Here is an 18,215-nt window from a genome sequence, read left to right as displayed (position 1 = left end):
TTTGTCTTCAGATACAATGCAGTCACATCAGGTACGCCTACAAACATTTTGTGGACAAAAAGTACAAATGTAGAAATATCGCAAATATGTTTGTGGGACAAAATAAGAAGGAAAACAAAGTGGGAGGAGATGATGACACAGTAGCAGATGAGATAAGTTACCCCCACCCCCAGTTTAATCAGACAGACATAGAAACATACAAATGTAGAATTTGACGACAGATAAGAACCACTTGGCCCATCTACGCTGCCCATGTACACACACTAGGGTTAATTTTTGTTGGAAGCCAATTAACCTACCAGTATATTTTTGGAGTGTGGGAAGAAACTGGAATAACCATAGGAAAACCACATAAGTACTGGGAGAATATACAAACTCCACACAGTAAGGGCTGTGATGGGAATTGAACCCATGACCACAGTGCTGTGAGGGGGTTCAGTATGAATAACCGATGGGCAGGATGCCATCCGTCAGTATACAGACAGCGGCATCCCAGCCACCAGTGGGGTGAGCAGTGGTAAGTGTCTTGCAGGCAGAGGGAGAATCACCGCCAGCATTGTACCGCTGAGCGGGATTCCGTCATCAACAGTGATCACCGGGATCCCGTGCAGCAGTATGTTAACTGCTTCCCCTGTAAGGGAGTAATGCTAACCATTGCTACATCCAAACTGCCCCAGTATAGACAACTTATGTACTGTGTTCTCATAAAATGATCATCAGTGCTGGGCAGCTGCAGATAAGTCACTTGAGGTAAGCCATAAGCTGTTTATGCTTTAGTACGGTGTGGTCCATTTCCAATAGACCAAACTGATCTGTTCTGCATGAAACATCCAGTCAGCCAATATAATCCTTTGGTGTGTGAGGTCTGTGCACCCAGCAATGGGGAGAGATAATGCACAATGCAGTTTGGCAACATGCCTGCTTCGCTGAATACCCACAAATTGCCACCAACTTGTACCCAAACTGTTTACTTAGCTGGTCTGCAAGCCTTGGGCCAAAATGAACGGATTGCAATGTGTATGGTCAAACTATAGACATTTTCCTTCAAAGCAGCATGTTTTTTCATATTTCAGAAAAAAAATTCACAAATTAAATTGTAACACCAGGATTTTAACCATTTATATCATTACCACTTTATAGAAATCTATGGAGTTATTGGATCAATCATGACACATCCTACCACCCAAACATAATTTCAATCTTAAATTGTCTAGGAGGACTCAAGAGTTTTTTTGTTTTTTTTGAACGATGCAAAATACAATCTTGGGTCCGGTCTCGTTGCTTACTGTTGAAGTCTCCTTTCCAGGAGAAGCCACTTTGGGGAGTGGGGCAGGGATGTCAGATGTAAAAATGCACAAATTTGCCCCATCCCTTCCATAAAGTGCCACAATTCACTGTATAATCTCATCAGCCTGCCTGCTTCACAATGAAGTGGGTGGGATGTGAGAGATCCAGCCACTCTCCCATGGATGGGGGAAATTGTTCACAAAATCATGACTTGCAAGATGAGTCAGCAAATATCACCTACACACAACAGCACATTAATCAGTTTTCTTGGGAGACAACACATAACAAAACCTATGTAACATTTACTGGGGGGAATTCAATTGTTTAATCGTGCCCAATCTCCCGTCTAAAGTGACGGGAGATCATAGGGCGATATCTCGTTATCGTGCCCATATAAGATGGGTTTAGCTGCATGAAGCGGCAAAACCCGACAAAACGAATGGGCGTGACACGAAAAGTCCTGTTTGGGCGCCCAAACTGGTCACTTTGTTGCATTTCAGCTAGCCACCCCTGGGGGGGGGGCAGTGAGCTGAATTAAGGTCTCGCTCCCACCAGCAGAAACATCTCAATAGCTGCCAGCGGAGACCCGCGATAAATGAATTCCATCCACTGCTACAGCTCTACAGTGTATTTCAGTGGTTCCCAAACTCGTCCGTCAAGGCTCGATTTATTAGACTTCTGCTTGCACCGTCCTTGAGCAGAAATCTACATTAGGTAGGACTTCCAGGATTGTCATGAGAGCTGGGTGTGCAATCACTGGATAATGCCCAGCACTTAGCCTAGTAGCTAAAGTCTCACGTAGAATTGAAAAAGTCCAGGTTTTAGCGGACTTAGGTGGTCATTTCAAGTTGATCGCAGCGAGCAACTTTTTGCTGCGATCAACTAGTACATGCCTATGGGGGAGTGTATTTTAGCTTAGCAGGGCTGCGATCGCTTGTGCAGCCCTGCTAAGCTAAAAAAAAATTTCAAGCAGAAGTAGACCAGCCCTATACCTGCTTACCCTGTGCGACAATCTCTGCGATGATGGAGCCGGCTTTGACGTCAGACATCCGCCCTCCGTTCTGCTTGACACGCCTGCGTTTTCCTTACCACTCCCCGAAAATGGTCTCCAACGGTCCGTCCCCGCCCAGGTACGCCTTCTTCTTGTCAATCATCTTTGCGGTCGGCTCTGCGACCGCTTCCTTTGTTAGACATGACGTAAGCAACGTCACGCACGCGCATTCCGGACCCGTTCGTACCGCATCGATAAACCGCTGCATGCGAACGGGTCGGAATGACCTCCTTAATTAGTACCTCACTCGCTTTAATTATACCATCTGTGCACAAGCATTTATATCCTTTAAGAAGTTAGCCATCTACCAATCAGCCATGAAGTTAACCATGCTTAAGCCATGAATAATCGTAACCGGATGGCCAACCCATGTACTTATTATTATTACTACAAACTCCACACAGTTAGAACAATGGTGGGAAATTAACCCATGACCTCAGTGCTGTGGGGCAGTAATGCTAAGCACTACACCATCCGTGCTGCCCATGTACTTGCAGAAGTATGCTCACTGTGCTCTTGTGAAGCATTCTGTGACATGATCAGGCTGCCTGCAGTGCATTAATGATTAGGGGGGTGGAGATGTGTCAGACCTGTAAGAGATTGGAGAAGTTGCCCATGGCAACCAGTTTCCACCTGCATATAGACTGTGCTAGATAAATGATAGCCAGAATGTGATTAGTTGCTTAACTATATCTCTCTGGACAGTTTGATACATCTCCCCATTAATGAGTGCAGAGTCCCAGGTACTGTTCATGCCAACAGCTAGAGCAGGGGTGGGCAATTATTTCAGCTGAGGGGCCACTTCACATTTCCTGTCAGTATCCGAGGGCCACATACAAAATAGCAGCTCCCCCCACTTGCCAAAAATATAGGGACGTGCTTCATGTGGAAGGGGTGTGGGCAAAAAATAATACAGATTCATATTAGGCTGCACAATAGTCTCCATTATTCAAATTGCGCCACACAGCGCCACTTACACACATTACACCAGATAGAGCCCCTTTTACACAGTATGGAAGGTAGAGCCCCTTTTACACATTACAGCAGGTAGAGCCCCCTTTTACACATTAACATTTTATTTAGGATAATTATTGTGCAGCAAGCAAATTATCCAGTGTCTTATGGCCCCTGGGGAAAGGGGTGACAGTGACAGAACACGGGGGGTGTGACGCGGTGACAGAACACGGGGGGGGTGACGCGGTGACAGAACACGGGGGGTGTGACGCGGTGATAGAACACGGGGGGTGTGACGCGATGACAGAACACGGGGGGGTGTGACGCGGTGACAGAACACGGGGGGGTGACGCGGTGACAGAACACGGGGGGGGTGACGCGGTGACAGAACACGGGGGGGGTGACGCGGTGACAGAACACGGGGGGGTGTGACGCGGTGACAGAACACGGGGGGGTGACGCGGTGACAGAACACGGGGGGGGTGACGCGGTGACAGAACACGGGGGGGGTGACGCGGTGACAGAACACGGGGGGTGTGACGCGATGACAGAACACGGGGGGGTGTGACGCGGTGACAGAACACGGGGGGGTGACGCGGTGACAGAACACGGGGGGGGTGACGCGGTGACAGAACACGGGGGGGGTGACGCGGTGACAGAACACGGGGGGGGGTGACGCGGTGACAGAACACGGGGGGGTGACGCGGTGACAGAACACGGGGGGGGGTGACGCGGTGACAGAACACGGGGGGGTGACGCGGTGACAGAACACGGGGGGGTGACGCGGTGACAGAACACGGGGGGGGTGACGCGGTGACAGAACACGGGGGGGTGACACGGTGACAGAACACGGGGGGTGTGACACGGTGACAGAACACGGGGGGGGTGACAGTGACAGAACATGGAGGGTGTGACACGGTGACAGAACACGGGGGGGGGGTGACAGTGACAGAACACGGGGGGTTATACGTGACAGAACACGGGGGTGACACGGTGACAGAACACGGGAGGGGTTGGTACAGCGAGAGCTAAAGATCTCTCCCTGCAACCTAAAAACAGACTGACGCCACTGCCCGCATACACAAATATACGCACACTATCACACACCTTTCTTTCTCTCACTCACTTTTCCCATTAACTTTACTGATCTGGCTGGCTGGCAGTGGCAGGAAGGATGGATCTGTAGCAGTCTGGCTCTTGCCCGTGTAGCTCCGCCCCCTGAGGTCCCGTGTAGCCCCGCCCCCTCCTCGGCATGTAGCTCCGCCCCTTTTCGGCTGAACCCAGCCGTTGTCACTGTGGACGGGAGGAGGAGGGTGCTACAACGCAGCAGCAGGGGAGAGAGGCGCCGCCGGCAGCTTGGAGGTACTGCAGCTCAGAGCAATGACAAGCAGCTCAGCCGTTCGGGCCGCTTGTCATTGCTCGCTGGTGGGAGGCAGTGGGCCGGACAGGATCGGTTTGCGGGCCGTATTTTGCCCACCCCTAAGCTAGAGTGAAATAATGACTAAGGGGGAATTCAATTGCAGGCAAAAGTGATACGTTTACACCGGTGTTAACTTATTGCGCATATCCCTATTAATTTCACTTAACGTCTGTATGCGGGTGTTATCATGCAATCCAATTGGAAAATGGGTGCTAAGTGTTGCTCCCAATAATTCTTGCTGGTTTTACACATGTTAAGTATAGGTGAAAATAGGAAAATCTGCCTGACCGGAAAATAAGACAATAATAAACGTATCTGGCTTTTTTAAATTGTGTCAAATGGCTATTATGTGCATTTTTCTAAAACAGTGAAAAAAATGACAGAAAACTGACCAAAAAAATGCTCTGCTTAAATTAGGGGGATATTTGTTTCATTTTAAGCCACTTTTAAAAAAAAAAAATCTTCAGAAAACTCCAACAAACACCTGCAATCTTAAAAACACCTGTCCCTTTCATACAGCACCCTGTTTTAATAATTATGCCTTGTAATTAGCCTTTTAATTATGCTGCACAAGTAATGTTAAATTTTTTTCAGAACTGCACAACAGGGATACCTTATAGAAATTGTACATTTCTGTACTTGGAAAGCTGACCACGCAATAAAGATTAATATCCATGTTTCATACATAATTATTGACTGGTTATCTATAAATAATAAATATATGCACATCAAACATTGCCAGATTAATGTGAAATGGACATGATGGGGGAGGGGAGCTGGAACAAGTTGGTCTATCCTTTCTCCTCTTTGCGGGATGTGTAGAAGTGCTCCGACAGACAAGAGCAGATTATACAACGTGAGGCTCACACGCTCACACTGCGGGATACTATTTCTTAGTAAGAACAACTGGCATATTATGACAGGAAAACCATTCCTTAACTTTAGTAATATTTAAGCTGTACTCAGTAAGCAGTCTGTAAACAGAAAACAGCTGTCTACGTTCTGACAATGATGCAGGAGAACTACAGGTTCAGTGTCATCTACTTGGGATAGAATATACAACTAGTAATTATTACAGTACTAAAGCATTTATCCTTCACGATGCTCAGATAGACCTCATTCTCACAATGGGGGTCATTCTGACCCGATCGCACGCTGCAGTTTATCGCAGCGGTGCGTTCGGTCAGAATTGCGCATGCGCCAGAGTGCGCCGGCACATGCCAGGCGGCCGAAGGCCGTTACGATCAATCAGGCAGAGGCGGTCATTGGGCGGGGAAGGGGGGGGGGGGCAGAATGCCGGCGTTTGCCCGCCGATTCGTGGGCTCGGTACGGTCAACGCAGGCTTGGCCAGACCGAACGGGGGGGCGGGCCGCAGCGGCTGCGTGACGTCACACACAGCCGCTGAGGGCCGGGGAGCGATGAGTAGCTCCCGGCCAGCACGCTAAAGCTACGCTGGTCGGGAGCTACTCTTGAAGTGCAACCTCACACCTTGGGCTCGATTCAATTCAGCGCAGATAGAATAGTGCCGGGTATTAGCTAGCGGTGATATTCAATTCAGCGCAATGTGACCCCCGACGAGGGGTGCGAGCAGTAAGCCGACAATTTCTGCATTTACAGCATAAACAGTATCGCGGCAGGCACTTTAGTCAGAAAATGCCGGTTCTTGCGGCACAACACCCTGTTTAGTCCATGAAAAACTGGCCTTCCCAGTCAATCCATGCTGGACTGAATAGAGCCCTTTGAGATAATTAGCTCCTGTTTAAAGTGGCTGAGAGCCAATTCAATTGCTGCACAATCAGCCCCTCACTGGTTGCTATGGCCGCATACTGGTGCCCTAAAGCACTGGATTGACAACGTTAAGCAGCTTCTCCCATGCCAAGAACTGGGCACACTCAGTGGGATGCAAGCAGAAATCAGCAATAAGTGCAGCCTTGAGTTTGGTTGCTCAAGATAATCGAATTAGCTCCCAGCCACTTTAGATGGGAGTGAATTCTTGAATCATCCCCATAGTGTCTGTGTCCCAATCTGCATGTGTTCACAAATATCCCCTTACTATACAGGTTGAGTATCCCTTATCCAAAATGCTTGGGACCAGAGGTATTTTGGATATCGGATGTTTCCGTATTTTGGAATAATTGCATACCATAATGAGATATCATGGTGATTGGACCTAAATGTAAGCACAGAATGCATTTATGTTTTATATACACCTTATACACACAGCCTGAAGGTCATTTTAGCCAATATTTTTTATAACTTGGTGCATTAAACAAAGTGTGTCTACATTCACACAATTCATTTATGTTTCATATACACCTTATATACACAGTCTGAAGGTCATTTAATACAATAGTTTTAATAACTGTGTATTAAACAAAGTTTGTGTACATTGAGCCATTAAAAAACAAAGGTTTCACTATCTCACTCTCACTCAAAAAAGTCCGTATTTCGGAATATTCCGTATTTCGGATATTTGGATATGGGATACTCAACCTGTATATAATCTGCCTACATTAGAGTGCCCCTTTCCTTACATTTTCCTGCTTATCCAGGTGCATGTGGGCTTAACTGCCAGAACCAGGCAAATATGCAGGGATACATACGAGTGCATCCACTTTATGGCCATGAGCAGAGTAATTTCAAGCGAAATAGGTTATGCAAAACTGGTGTACTGTTCATTATGCATCAGCCCCTTTGTATGTGGTATACCAAGACAAATACCAAAGCTAATACACATTTAGGAACTGTTGGTTAGCATCCTCCCCACTCCAGCACAAGCTGACCTTACACTTAAGTCACAGGAAGTGCTACCCATTCTTTCCTTCAATTTTTCAATGGAATCTTTTATGTTAAACAGCCAATCAGCTTGCAGCCTTAAACTCAGAGAACAGTCTATGAATGAGGGAGAGGGGTGGCTCATTTACAGGGGTCAGTACAGTCCTTTCTTCCAGGCCCTCTTAGGAATGTGAAGAATTACAGGCATTTTGCATTATTTTCTGAGTGGGGGGAGGAAGAGGATGGCTGAGGAAATAACCCTTTGGCTTCAGGGCTTTTAGTTGAATAGTACTTTGTCAAAGTTAGATTTGACAATGGAGAGCTATAAAATGGGAGAAAATCAGATGCGTTAGACTTCAAACATCTGCTCTGATACATAATCTTGGGCAGTAGCTCATCATAAAAAGATAAGTATATAAGATTTAGTGGTCCTATAAAACGTACTCCCTTTAAACAATCGTACATCCATGTGTAAATACAAATTTAGAGTACCGCAAAAAGAAAAATCCACAAATCACATTTTATTTCTAAGTTGAGTATACAACCAGTTTAAAAATAAAATAAAAAGCTACTTTTTTATTTGTTAATTCTATATTTTGAATGGTCAGCCAAAAACACAGAAAAAAAAACAGTAAAGCTTTGTTAAATCAAGAAGAGGGCAAGTAAAACAAATTATCAAGTATCATGGCATGGTACAGGCCAATGTAGAAACAGGAGGTAAAACACACCAGCCTGAAGGGAGATTAGTAGTAGTGGTGGAAGTAGAGCAAGATGAGGGAGACAATATGGGATGAGAGTCTGCATTCGATATGAAGTTATCTCATCTGTAGCAGCCACAAGCTGGGGGGGGTAAACTGCATTTTTGTTGAGGGCCAACAAGAGACTTGATCAAAGGGGATATGTATCAAAAATGTTTTTTAAATCCTACCTGAAACCAGGTTTTGCATCCCAGCCTGTGGATGGTATAGCTGCTAGCAACAGGCAGTTAATCAAATACTACATATACCTATATTGTGAGACTTGGGTTTACAGAATTAGGGCAAAAAAAAAAATGAGTGGTTACATCATTTTAGAGGAGGTTGAGGGTGGGTGGATCACGACCAATCTTCAAAATGTTGTATGTTGCAGGTAAATATGCGTTAATTTTATTGTTTTATTGGTTAATTATTCTGGATCAAGAACCCAATTTCAAAATATTTTACTGCTTTGTCAGCTGAAGTCCCATGCTCCTGAAGGTTACTCACATCAGTGCTCACCATAAACAACTAAACAGCCATTTATGCTAGTTGGTAAAAATTAGATAAAGTCTATCATATGCAGATTCTTTTATTAAAATAGCATGAAGGCTTTCATCTAATGACAGCACTCAGATGTTTATGCTCTGCCACCTTTATATTTTGTTACAGATTATATTCAAACTTTTTTTCTAATTTCTCTACTAGATTGCTTTCAATCTAAAAGAGAATATAGAATATGGCATTTAAAATATTAATAGCCTAAATTTCTGTAGCACCTACATATTACACAGTATTTTACAGAGAACATTAATCATTCACATCAGTCCCTGCACCAGTAGAGCTTACAATCTATAGTCCCTACCACACAAATATACATGCTAGAGTTCATTGTTGTAAGAAGACACCTTTAGGTTGAGGTTGAGTCAGTCATATCCAAAATGCTTGAGAGCAGAAGTGTTCTAGGTATCGGATAATTTTTCATATTTTGGAATATTTGCAGACCATAATAAATAATCTTGGGAATGGGACCCATTTATGTTTCATATACACCTTATACATACAGTCTGAAGAGTTTTATACAATATTTTTAATAATTTGGTGCATTAAACAAAGTCTATGTACAGTGAACCATAAGAAAGCAAATGTGTCATGATCTCAAATGTGCTCAAAACATTCTGTATTTCGGATATTTGGATATGGGAGACTAAACCTGAAATAAAATAATGTTGCAGTCTGGAAGACAGGATCACAATCTAGTTGTAAATTTAGGCACATTTACAGCTAACATATACTACTTAATTTCTGAATTTCTTTGCAAGTCCTGCAAAGATCTGTTTACCCAAATCCGTAAACCTGATTTCCCTTTACAAGAGTAGATAATGTCAGGTTAAGGCAAATACATTATATAAGAATGCTAACTATCTTAATTTCCATACAGTAATTTCTACAGAAAACATGTTAAAGATGGGGGGGCTTTCAATCCCTAGTAACAACTCACAAAATAAAAGATTTGTTTTCAGAATCAGTATGATTGCACTACAAAGTCCATCTCTCCCAAACATGGAAATACCCTTGTTTTAATCACCAGCACAGGTTCCTTAAATAAAGTTTAAAAACAACAATCTGTATATTGCACTACGGTGTCCATCTTCCGGTGCTGTAGGTGTAGGGCGTTACTGGTTTTACTTTCCTGGGAATGCTCTCCCTACCAAAAGAGTTAAAAGTCTGATATCGTTTGGGGAACAAACGAAAGCTGTTTAAAAGCAAAATATCCTCTTAAATAGGAGACTTGCAGCATCTGAGTGGTAAAAACTACGGTAACCTGCATGAGGTCAGTAATGCAGCTTGTCCCACAGCTACAACTGCTCAGCCCCCTGACATCACAAGATGGATAGGGCTCCAAGCCAAAAGTTTTGCTTGCAAAGGCTAACTCCAATAAAAATGAGGAACTAGTAAGCAAAGATTGCTGAGGATCACCACAGCCCGCACACTTTTGGTTAGAACTCCTGGAAACCGAGCGATACAGTTGTATCAACAATAAAAGAGAAGTATACAACAAATACACTTGAAGAAGGCAAAGAGAGCGATTCCAATCAGTCCACTCCAATCAAAAGAATTGCATAAAATCTCCCCTTATGTGTTGTAAGATGTAAAACTGCTACACTATCTCTCTGTACAAAACGCGTGTCTGATCAAAGTTTGGGAGCAAAATAAACTCACAAGAGGTTCTCAAAGTCTGTAGTTAAGCAGATACATGTAAACAAATCAGAAAAATGATGAAGGAGAAAGCAGCTAACACAATGCAGGAGAAAGTCAAAGTGCACTGCACTCCAACATGGGAAGTGTTATGCCGCACAAGTGGCCGAGTCTGGGAAGAATCTGCTACTTTGTATAATAAGATATAAAATAGAAATATTGTTCATACCGAGGCAATCTCCTTTCCTATGCTGCAAGGGTAAAAGCAGGGCAGTAACCTCTTTCCTGGCAGCCAGACTAAGGACCATTTCAATTGAGCGGAATAAAAATAGGATAGACTTTCTTCATTAGCGTCACGTGGGAATTTGAGTCTCTGTGTTCAAGTGGACTCATTCAGAAAAACGTGGTACTACGAGCGCAGATCATTAACCCTTCCTAACTGGGCTGCTGGAGCTAAACCAACACAGATTTGCATTAAGCTTTCTGGTTTTGGTACAGAGGTAAAATTCCCCATCAGTTCTGAGACACACACTAAGTATAGCTTCCTTTGTCCTCCTGACAATTGTTTGTATAATCTGGTTGGCCATTTAGAATATGTTAGGTTTAACTGCTTAGCAAATAGAAGATTGGGGGGTGAGAGGTACATCACTGCTCTTCCATATACAAAACCCTGAACCTGTAAACAGTAACATTTCCCCTAGTCAGATATGTACATATAAGAACCTTCCAGAGCATTACCGAGACTAGATGGTTAAGCCTCCCTACAGAAGAAAAGTATTTTGTATCTACCAAGCAAACTCATTTCCACAAGGATTTAAAACCATGGATAACTTTATTTTTAATGCTTTTTAATAGAAGCAAGTATATTGTGTCTTTCCCTGTGACATAGAACGTATGTTTCATAGCATATTACAGTTTTGTTTTAATTACACTATACAGGCAAAGTAAAATACTTTTACAATTTCACCTGTGTTTACTTTTACACAAGTAGTGCAAGCCAAACAGATACCTAAACAAGAAAGCTAATTGCTAGAATGATAAACAGATGTTTACTCCAAATTCTAAAACAAGCTACAACTAAGAGTTGACCAATCTAGCTCCGTAGATGAAAATAAATGTTATAAAACTTTCCACTTGTAACACAATTGAACAAACTCGCAGGTAGTGATCTAAAAACATCAATGTGTTTGTGTCTGGGGAGAACAGGATCACTTTAAGAAAAAAAAAAGAAAGAAAATATTTCCTTTATTCATGCCTTAGCATTACAGAACAAATACATCCTTTACTTGGTCTGCCTGTCACACTTCACTTGCGTCAAATGGTCACACAGAGAGTGAGTGAGTGATACAAGGAACCTGGAGGGCAGGAGTTTCCTGCCCTAGCTTCATAGCGATCTCTCATTTACCAACACATAGTAGATGTAGATTCTGGCACAGTTCTCACACATTCTACAAACACTTTACACAAAGATCTTTCCTTGTGTTCCGTCCAACAAATATCTAGCGTTCCACTACACCAACATCAGTTCCATAGCTTTTATCAGAAGACATCTTACAGCACGGAAAGCACGTTATCATATACTTGTGTATTTCACTGTGACTTGGTAAATGACACAAACAAAAGCGCTATTGTGACGACATGCCTAATAAGCAAGTTATTGACGCATTTCCTATATTATTTTTTAAATTCGAAATTGTTCCTTCATGTTACTTAAACAAGGCATGTGTTTTTTCAACGAGTATGGACTAGAAACAAATACAATACAAATGTCTGCAGATATAATACAAGACCCTCCACTGGCGTAAAGGCAATATTTCACCATGCTGTCTCACTTATAGATCGCTTACCACATAAAGCAATGAAATATATCACAGAGCAATTAGATTACCAGCAATACAATAGTGAGACCTATTTTTTGTTGTTTTAGAAGCTCAACACCAGTTTGTAAACAAACAAAAAAAGTTTTAATCTAGGCATAGACCAGAAACCCAAAAACTGTTTCCAATGTTTGCAACCTGTCCCGTATTTAGGTTTTTTTTATATGCCAAGAAAAGCAAGCAAAATAAAACCAAAAGTATCTAGGCATTAGACACATCATGACAGGCTGACAAGGTTGCGCAAATGTTGCAATATGTGCCGCAAGCCACCAAACGGATGCCAATATTTTAGCATTTTAAATCTCTATCCTCTGCAATGTTATGTTTAAACTACCAAGTATCACAAATACTTCACTTGAATAAACACCATTTATATAAAGGCTCATAACCAAAACATTCCCTTAAGCAATATTCAAAATATTGTTCAAAAAGTTTAAGTAGGAAAGAGTGGACGAACAACTAAAACAGTAATATCATTTATGTCAGTGTAAAAAGTACAACACAGACGGAAAAAAAAAAAAATACCAACACCTATTAGGATAAGTTAAGGGGAACCACAGATGAGAAAATAAAAAAATGGACAATTACATGTGTAGACAAATCGCAAGATATAAACAACAGTCAACCATCCATAATCTAGATCATACAGATGCTTTTTAAATTCTAAACAGTCTCAAATTGGCACAATGCAAAGATGTGACTAAGAACACATACATCGGTCAAAAATGTTTTTTGTTTGAACGCAACAAATCGACACTTGCATTCTCAACCTGGCTTTTCAAGGTAAATTTAAAACTGTTCTAAGTAACAAGAATCATTTAGCATCGTAAGAATAAGAGGAATATCTATCAGAAAATCTACTATTTAAAACTAATTTAAAAAAAAACTAAAAAACAAACAAACAAACAAGAAACAGACTGAAACACAAGCAGAAATGGCCAGAACAGAGATGTTTACCAAAAAAAGGGCTATATTTTTTTTTTCTTATCCCTAGGTTAGGTGCTGAAAACTATTCCAAAAATGTTTACATGCCAATACATGTGGAAAAACCTTTCTACCACAATGTGAGGAAGTCATTGCAAGAGACCGTAAACGGGAAGCCAGATTTTTCTTTCTTTTACAAAGCAAATTTATTCTTTAAACAAATCTTGTTATCGAAGCAAAAGTGGGGAAAATACTTTAAAGGCAGCTTATTCTAGCTATTTTCCAGCCCCTTACAGGCAAATTAAGGTCACTGTTTACATTATGAGCTTTATATGATCTAGATTTATTCGACACAAGACAGTGCTCTCAATTTTTAAAGGCTCTTTGTAACAAATGGAATGTAAAATACAGGGGAAAAGCTTTTGATTTCTCAAGTCTCATTCTTAAAATGAGATTTGCATTTTTAACAAATGCAAAACGGACTTTCCTTAAAATACCAATTTTATTCAAACACATTATATTGTGTATATTTCATATGCTTTACATTTTAGATCATGTATTGTAACTGAATTGCTTTTGGCAAGTAAGATGGTTTATTTTTAGTCAGTACAAAAGACATTTTTAATGCTGAACTCTCCAGGTAAAAATAACCAGACTTTAGGCTCAACAAGTAGTGACAATTGACCACTTTTGGACAGGAAATACTTTGTTCCTTGAACGAATGCAAGACATAAGAACCTATATAAGGCATATACCTGTGTTCTATCTTGCAGCATTCGAGAGCCTGCAAACAATACCTTCAAGGGTGGTCTCGTACTTGCCTAATTCACAAGCCATTAAAACATTTTATTATTTTTACCTGTGTGTCTCAGTCTATGAAGAGAATAACCACAACAAAATGTGGGGCCTTAGTAAAAACATGCTAGTTTGATGTATAACTTTTAAGCCCTGAGACGTTCTTACTGCCGCCTCTCATCAAACTTTACCTTCATATAGTATGTATACGTGACTAGAGTTTGAGTTGTTAATTAGTGATCCTTCTAAGCTGTTTCAGCAGGGTGCTGCACCCTGGCCATTTTTGAAATGTGAAAAAGCACCCTGCAGGACCATAAATTGCCCCCTTGTATACAGAATGCAACAGTCAGAGTGCATGTTACAATGTTGTTGTCTACTCTTTGCCCACCTCTGAAATTGGAACAGAATTTCTATCCTTTAGCCAACTGGATGGCAGAGGAGGCACTGTAAATGACACAGCACTCTGATAAAGAGGGAAAGAACAGTGTAAGCAGTGAGCATGTACTGCTTACAGTATTTCCCTAGTAGAAAAGACTTATTTTTTTTCCCTATATATTTTAACCCATTGTTTAAAACTTTTCTGTTTTATAACACATAGAAGACTGGACATATACAGTATGTTTCTCAGTACAGATGTCAGGTTTCTTATATGTATGCATGGGTATATGATTTACTAAGGGCAAAATGTATGTACAAAAACTATAAAAATATGCGCTATGCTTTGTGCGCAAAGCGGCACATCAAAAATGTGCCCTTCAAAATAAAAATGTGCCCTCTTCAATGCTCAGCACCCTGCCCTAAAAAAATCCTAGAGTGAACACTATTAATGGCCTTCTTAAAGTTAGAGAATGGATATAAACAGTTTCCATACACAAGTACTGAAAATAAGAAACAAAAATAGGCCTTCTACGTGGACAAATATCAAACAAACCCCACAATTTAGCTTTAAACAGTGTCTGCGTTAATCTCCAAACTACCCGACCCCCCCCCCCCCCCCCCCCAAAAAAAAGAAGTCTGGTGAAATGTTGTAAACAAATTAGAAAAGGGAGGTAGTGAGTGCGCTGTACAGGGTAAGCCAGGACCACCAGTCGCATGACACTCCCCCCTATGATGAAAGCATCAGGATTGGGTCTGAAACACAAAGGATCTTTATAAATCAAACCAAGGAGGCACCACTGAAAACCCCCTTCTGCAGACAGATGGATTATTCATGTAAGGAAAATAATGTTATAATATGGCAGAAAAAAATACATTTACATATTTATGAATGTTTGTCTGGATCCCTCCCACCACCACCATTTGTATTGCCTATGATGACACCTCCCCCACCTCTTTATTTTAAGTAAACAAAACAGACACAGGCCAAGTAACCCTACAAACAAAGCAGTGTCTGTATCAGATCCACGCAGAGATGCTTTATTTCCTACAGCACTAAAAATAACAGCCACCAAAAATAAAGGGGCCCTTGAAATTAACTCTTCTGGTGCCACAGAGAATTTACACACTTTTACATAAGCACCCAGATACAGCTGATATAAGCCCAAAAATGGTAAACAGGGGAAGGGAGGCCATATCAGCATACTCCTGGTCACAGCTAATCCATAGGAGTATATAGTACAAGCTTGTCTGTCTGTCACTCAGCCTGACAAATAATACTGCAGCCCTTGTATTTCTGATCCATGTTGACAGAGCGACTGAGGAGTGTAGTAATAGTATGAATGGCTGCTATGTCCAGCGATAGCAAAGACGGATCAGAAGACAGAGGATATTATGTGAACACACATTGTTCAACACACTTGCACCCATGTACTTGAACATATATGGACATGAAGCGCGGTATGTTTACATAAAGCGAATATGGTAGGTAAACACAAATATTTAACCCTTGCAATTACTAAGAACATTTGTAAAAAATATATGTAATTATATGTATATATGAACTGCACATGCCAGAGTCCTTAACTCAGAAGCTTACTTTTTATGTCTGGGTACATAGCTGCATGGAAACACTTGGATTATGCCTAGGCGTTATGTCTCGGGATCCTAGGATTGTGTCTGCATATCAGACAGTGCTAGGATCACATGGTTCAGGCTGCTTGTGTACATAGTGTAAATGTATGTTATCCAGGCACCTCATTACACAAACCGACATCAGAAACAGGATGGTACAATGCCCACAGCTGCCCTTTAAAGATATACAACCTTCAAATGGTACTACGCACTACAAACAGTTCTAAATCCATTCCCAGGGATAATTCAGGTCATAAAGCCAGGCAGGTGTTGATGCATGGATACACCCAATTTCAGGGAGCATCATCACAAGCAACACCTGGCCGTACAGGTTTCTTTATTGCGCCTATCCTTTCCTCAGAAGTGTACTTATTAATTGATACTTCTTTAAGATATGGGGAACCTCTGTAAATACTTTACATGTATGTAGGCTGCAGAGTACATAACGGGTTGCGAACCAAAGTATGATCATGCTTGTGAATATAAAATACTGCAGATGTACTCAGTAACCCCAGTGATGTGCAAGCGAACCGCCCTGCCATGCACCTTCTAGGTCTGCAATGGATGGGAGACGCACCTGGGCAGGTGTCCCCACTGGCTGCACTGTCTGATCCACTACATTGCTGCACAGGAGGCATGGTACTCGGTATGATGCACAACCACCTCTGGTCACAGGTACAGGTACCTCCCCACCAAAATCAACGCAGAACTCATCACAGACTGTGCCTATATACCCCTAGACACGAGTGGGGTGTACATGAACCCTCAGCGGGTCACACACAGCCCTCTGCTGCTGCTGTGGGGAGTGAGGGACCTGCTGCAGCGCTCCACGTGTAATAGTGCCTCAGCGAGGACATCATCATCATCCCAGACTAGACAGTCTCCCACGGAGGGGGGGGCACACACACACTCACCTCCATCACTCAGGGACCCCAGGCACAGGCTCGGGCAGAGGCACAGCAGCAAGAGGAGTACAGGGGCCACCGACAGCCAGGCCGGAGAACCCCAGCCCAATCCGGCCTTCATCTCCACAGCTTCCCAGGAGGAGAGACGCGTGGATCCACCGCTCCGGGGGCACTTACATCCACCCCTCCGAGGTCCCGCACTGGCCGGAGGAAAGATGGCGGCTGGAGCCCCCCTGCACACACACACTGCCCCTATATATGTATATGTATAGAGCTCTGTAGAGTCCGCGCACTGTGACCTTGCTGTGGGCTCCGGGGGTCCCTCCTGTGTCCGGGCGGCGGCGGCGGCAGGAGGATGTGGGGGGTTTGTTCTTTGGTTCAGTCTGGGTATGACACAAGGCAGCGTGACCCCAAACACCTCCCAGCCCGGGGTAGCGCTCGGTACGGGGAGAGAGAGGGGCTACCCGCTCCCGAGGCACTGGCTCCGCGCTGCTCCCGCCGCTAGGACACGTTACACGCGGGGAGCTGGCGGCAGGCGCCCGCACTACACACGCGCCGCTCCGAGTCTTCAGCCTCCATATCACCCGTCTCACGGCCGGACCTCAGCCCGCAGGAGGCCGCTGCGGGACCAATGAATGGAGAGTCCCCCGCAACCCCTCCCCTCCGCTCACTCCGGGCCCCTGAAGGTCAGAGACGGGCTCTCCGGTCTCCTGCTCAGTGAGTGGCCGCAGCGCTGCTCCCCAGGCTCGGTGTGCTGCTGCTGGCGTCTGGCTCCGGGCGCTGCTGCAGCGCTGCTCGCATTGTGTGTGATCCCTCTCTGCCTATGTGACGTTACTGCTGCTGCTGCTGCTGCTGTAAACAACAAGAGCCTGAGACACATCCACTAACACACACACAGGGCTGCCTGCAAAGCCAGGACTGGGAGCTGCCTCCTCCTCACACAGGAACAGCACCACCACCACCACTACTACTACTACTATTATGATGATGATGATGATGATTGATTATTACTACTACTACTATTGCTACCGTAGCATCCCCTCCTGCATGCAGCCACACAGCCCTGCTGCCTTATACTGTATGCTGCAGGCACCCTACATTCATACATGCTGCTTCCAGCCTGTATCTACATTTCTCCCATATCCAGCTCTAAAGGTGACATGTTTCAGCCACCCTAAACCATCACATCACTCTACATTACTCTGAATTCATCCTGAATCACGTTACTCAATCTGAAACTATAATTTCTATTTTATCCATATACTATATTATATTATGGGACAGT

At 43.3% G+C, this 18,215-nt stretch overlaps 1 protein-coding gene across 1 annotated transcript in view; it reads right to left on the bottom strand.

Moving 5' to 3' along the window:
• The window catches only part of IGF1R (insulin like growth factor 1 receptor), a 304,160-nt gene extending 286,292 nt beyond the window's left edge, over positions 1-17,868 (bottom strand). The window contains exon 1 of the mRNA XM_063925712.1: positions 16,940-17,868. Coding sequence (XP_063781782.1) covers positions 16,940-17,051 — 112 coding nt within the window. The 5' untranslated portion in view covers positions 17,052-17,868. The remainder of the gene's footprint in view (positions 1-16,939) is intronic.
• Between the last annotated feature and the right edge of the window lie 347 nt (positions 17,869-18,215).

Source organism: Pseudophryne corroboree, chromosome 6, assembly GCF_028390025.1.
Source record: "Pseudophryne corroboree isolate aPseCor3 chromosome 6, aPseCor3.hap2, whole genome shotgun sequence".
Taxonomy (NCBI): domain Eukaryota; kingdom Metazoa; phylum Chordata; class Amphibia; order Anura; family Myobatrachidae; genus Pseudophryne; species Pseudophryne corroboree.
This window is presented reverse-complemented; position numbering and strand designations above follow the sequence as displayed.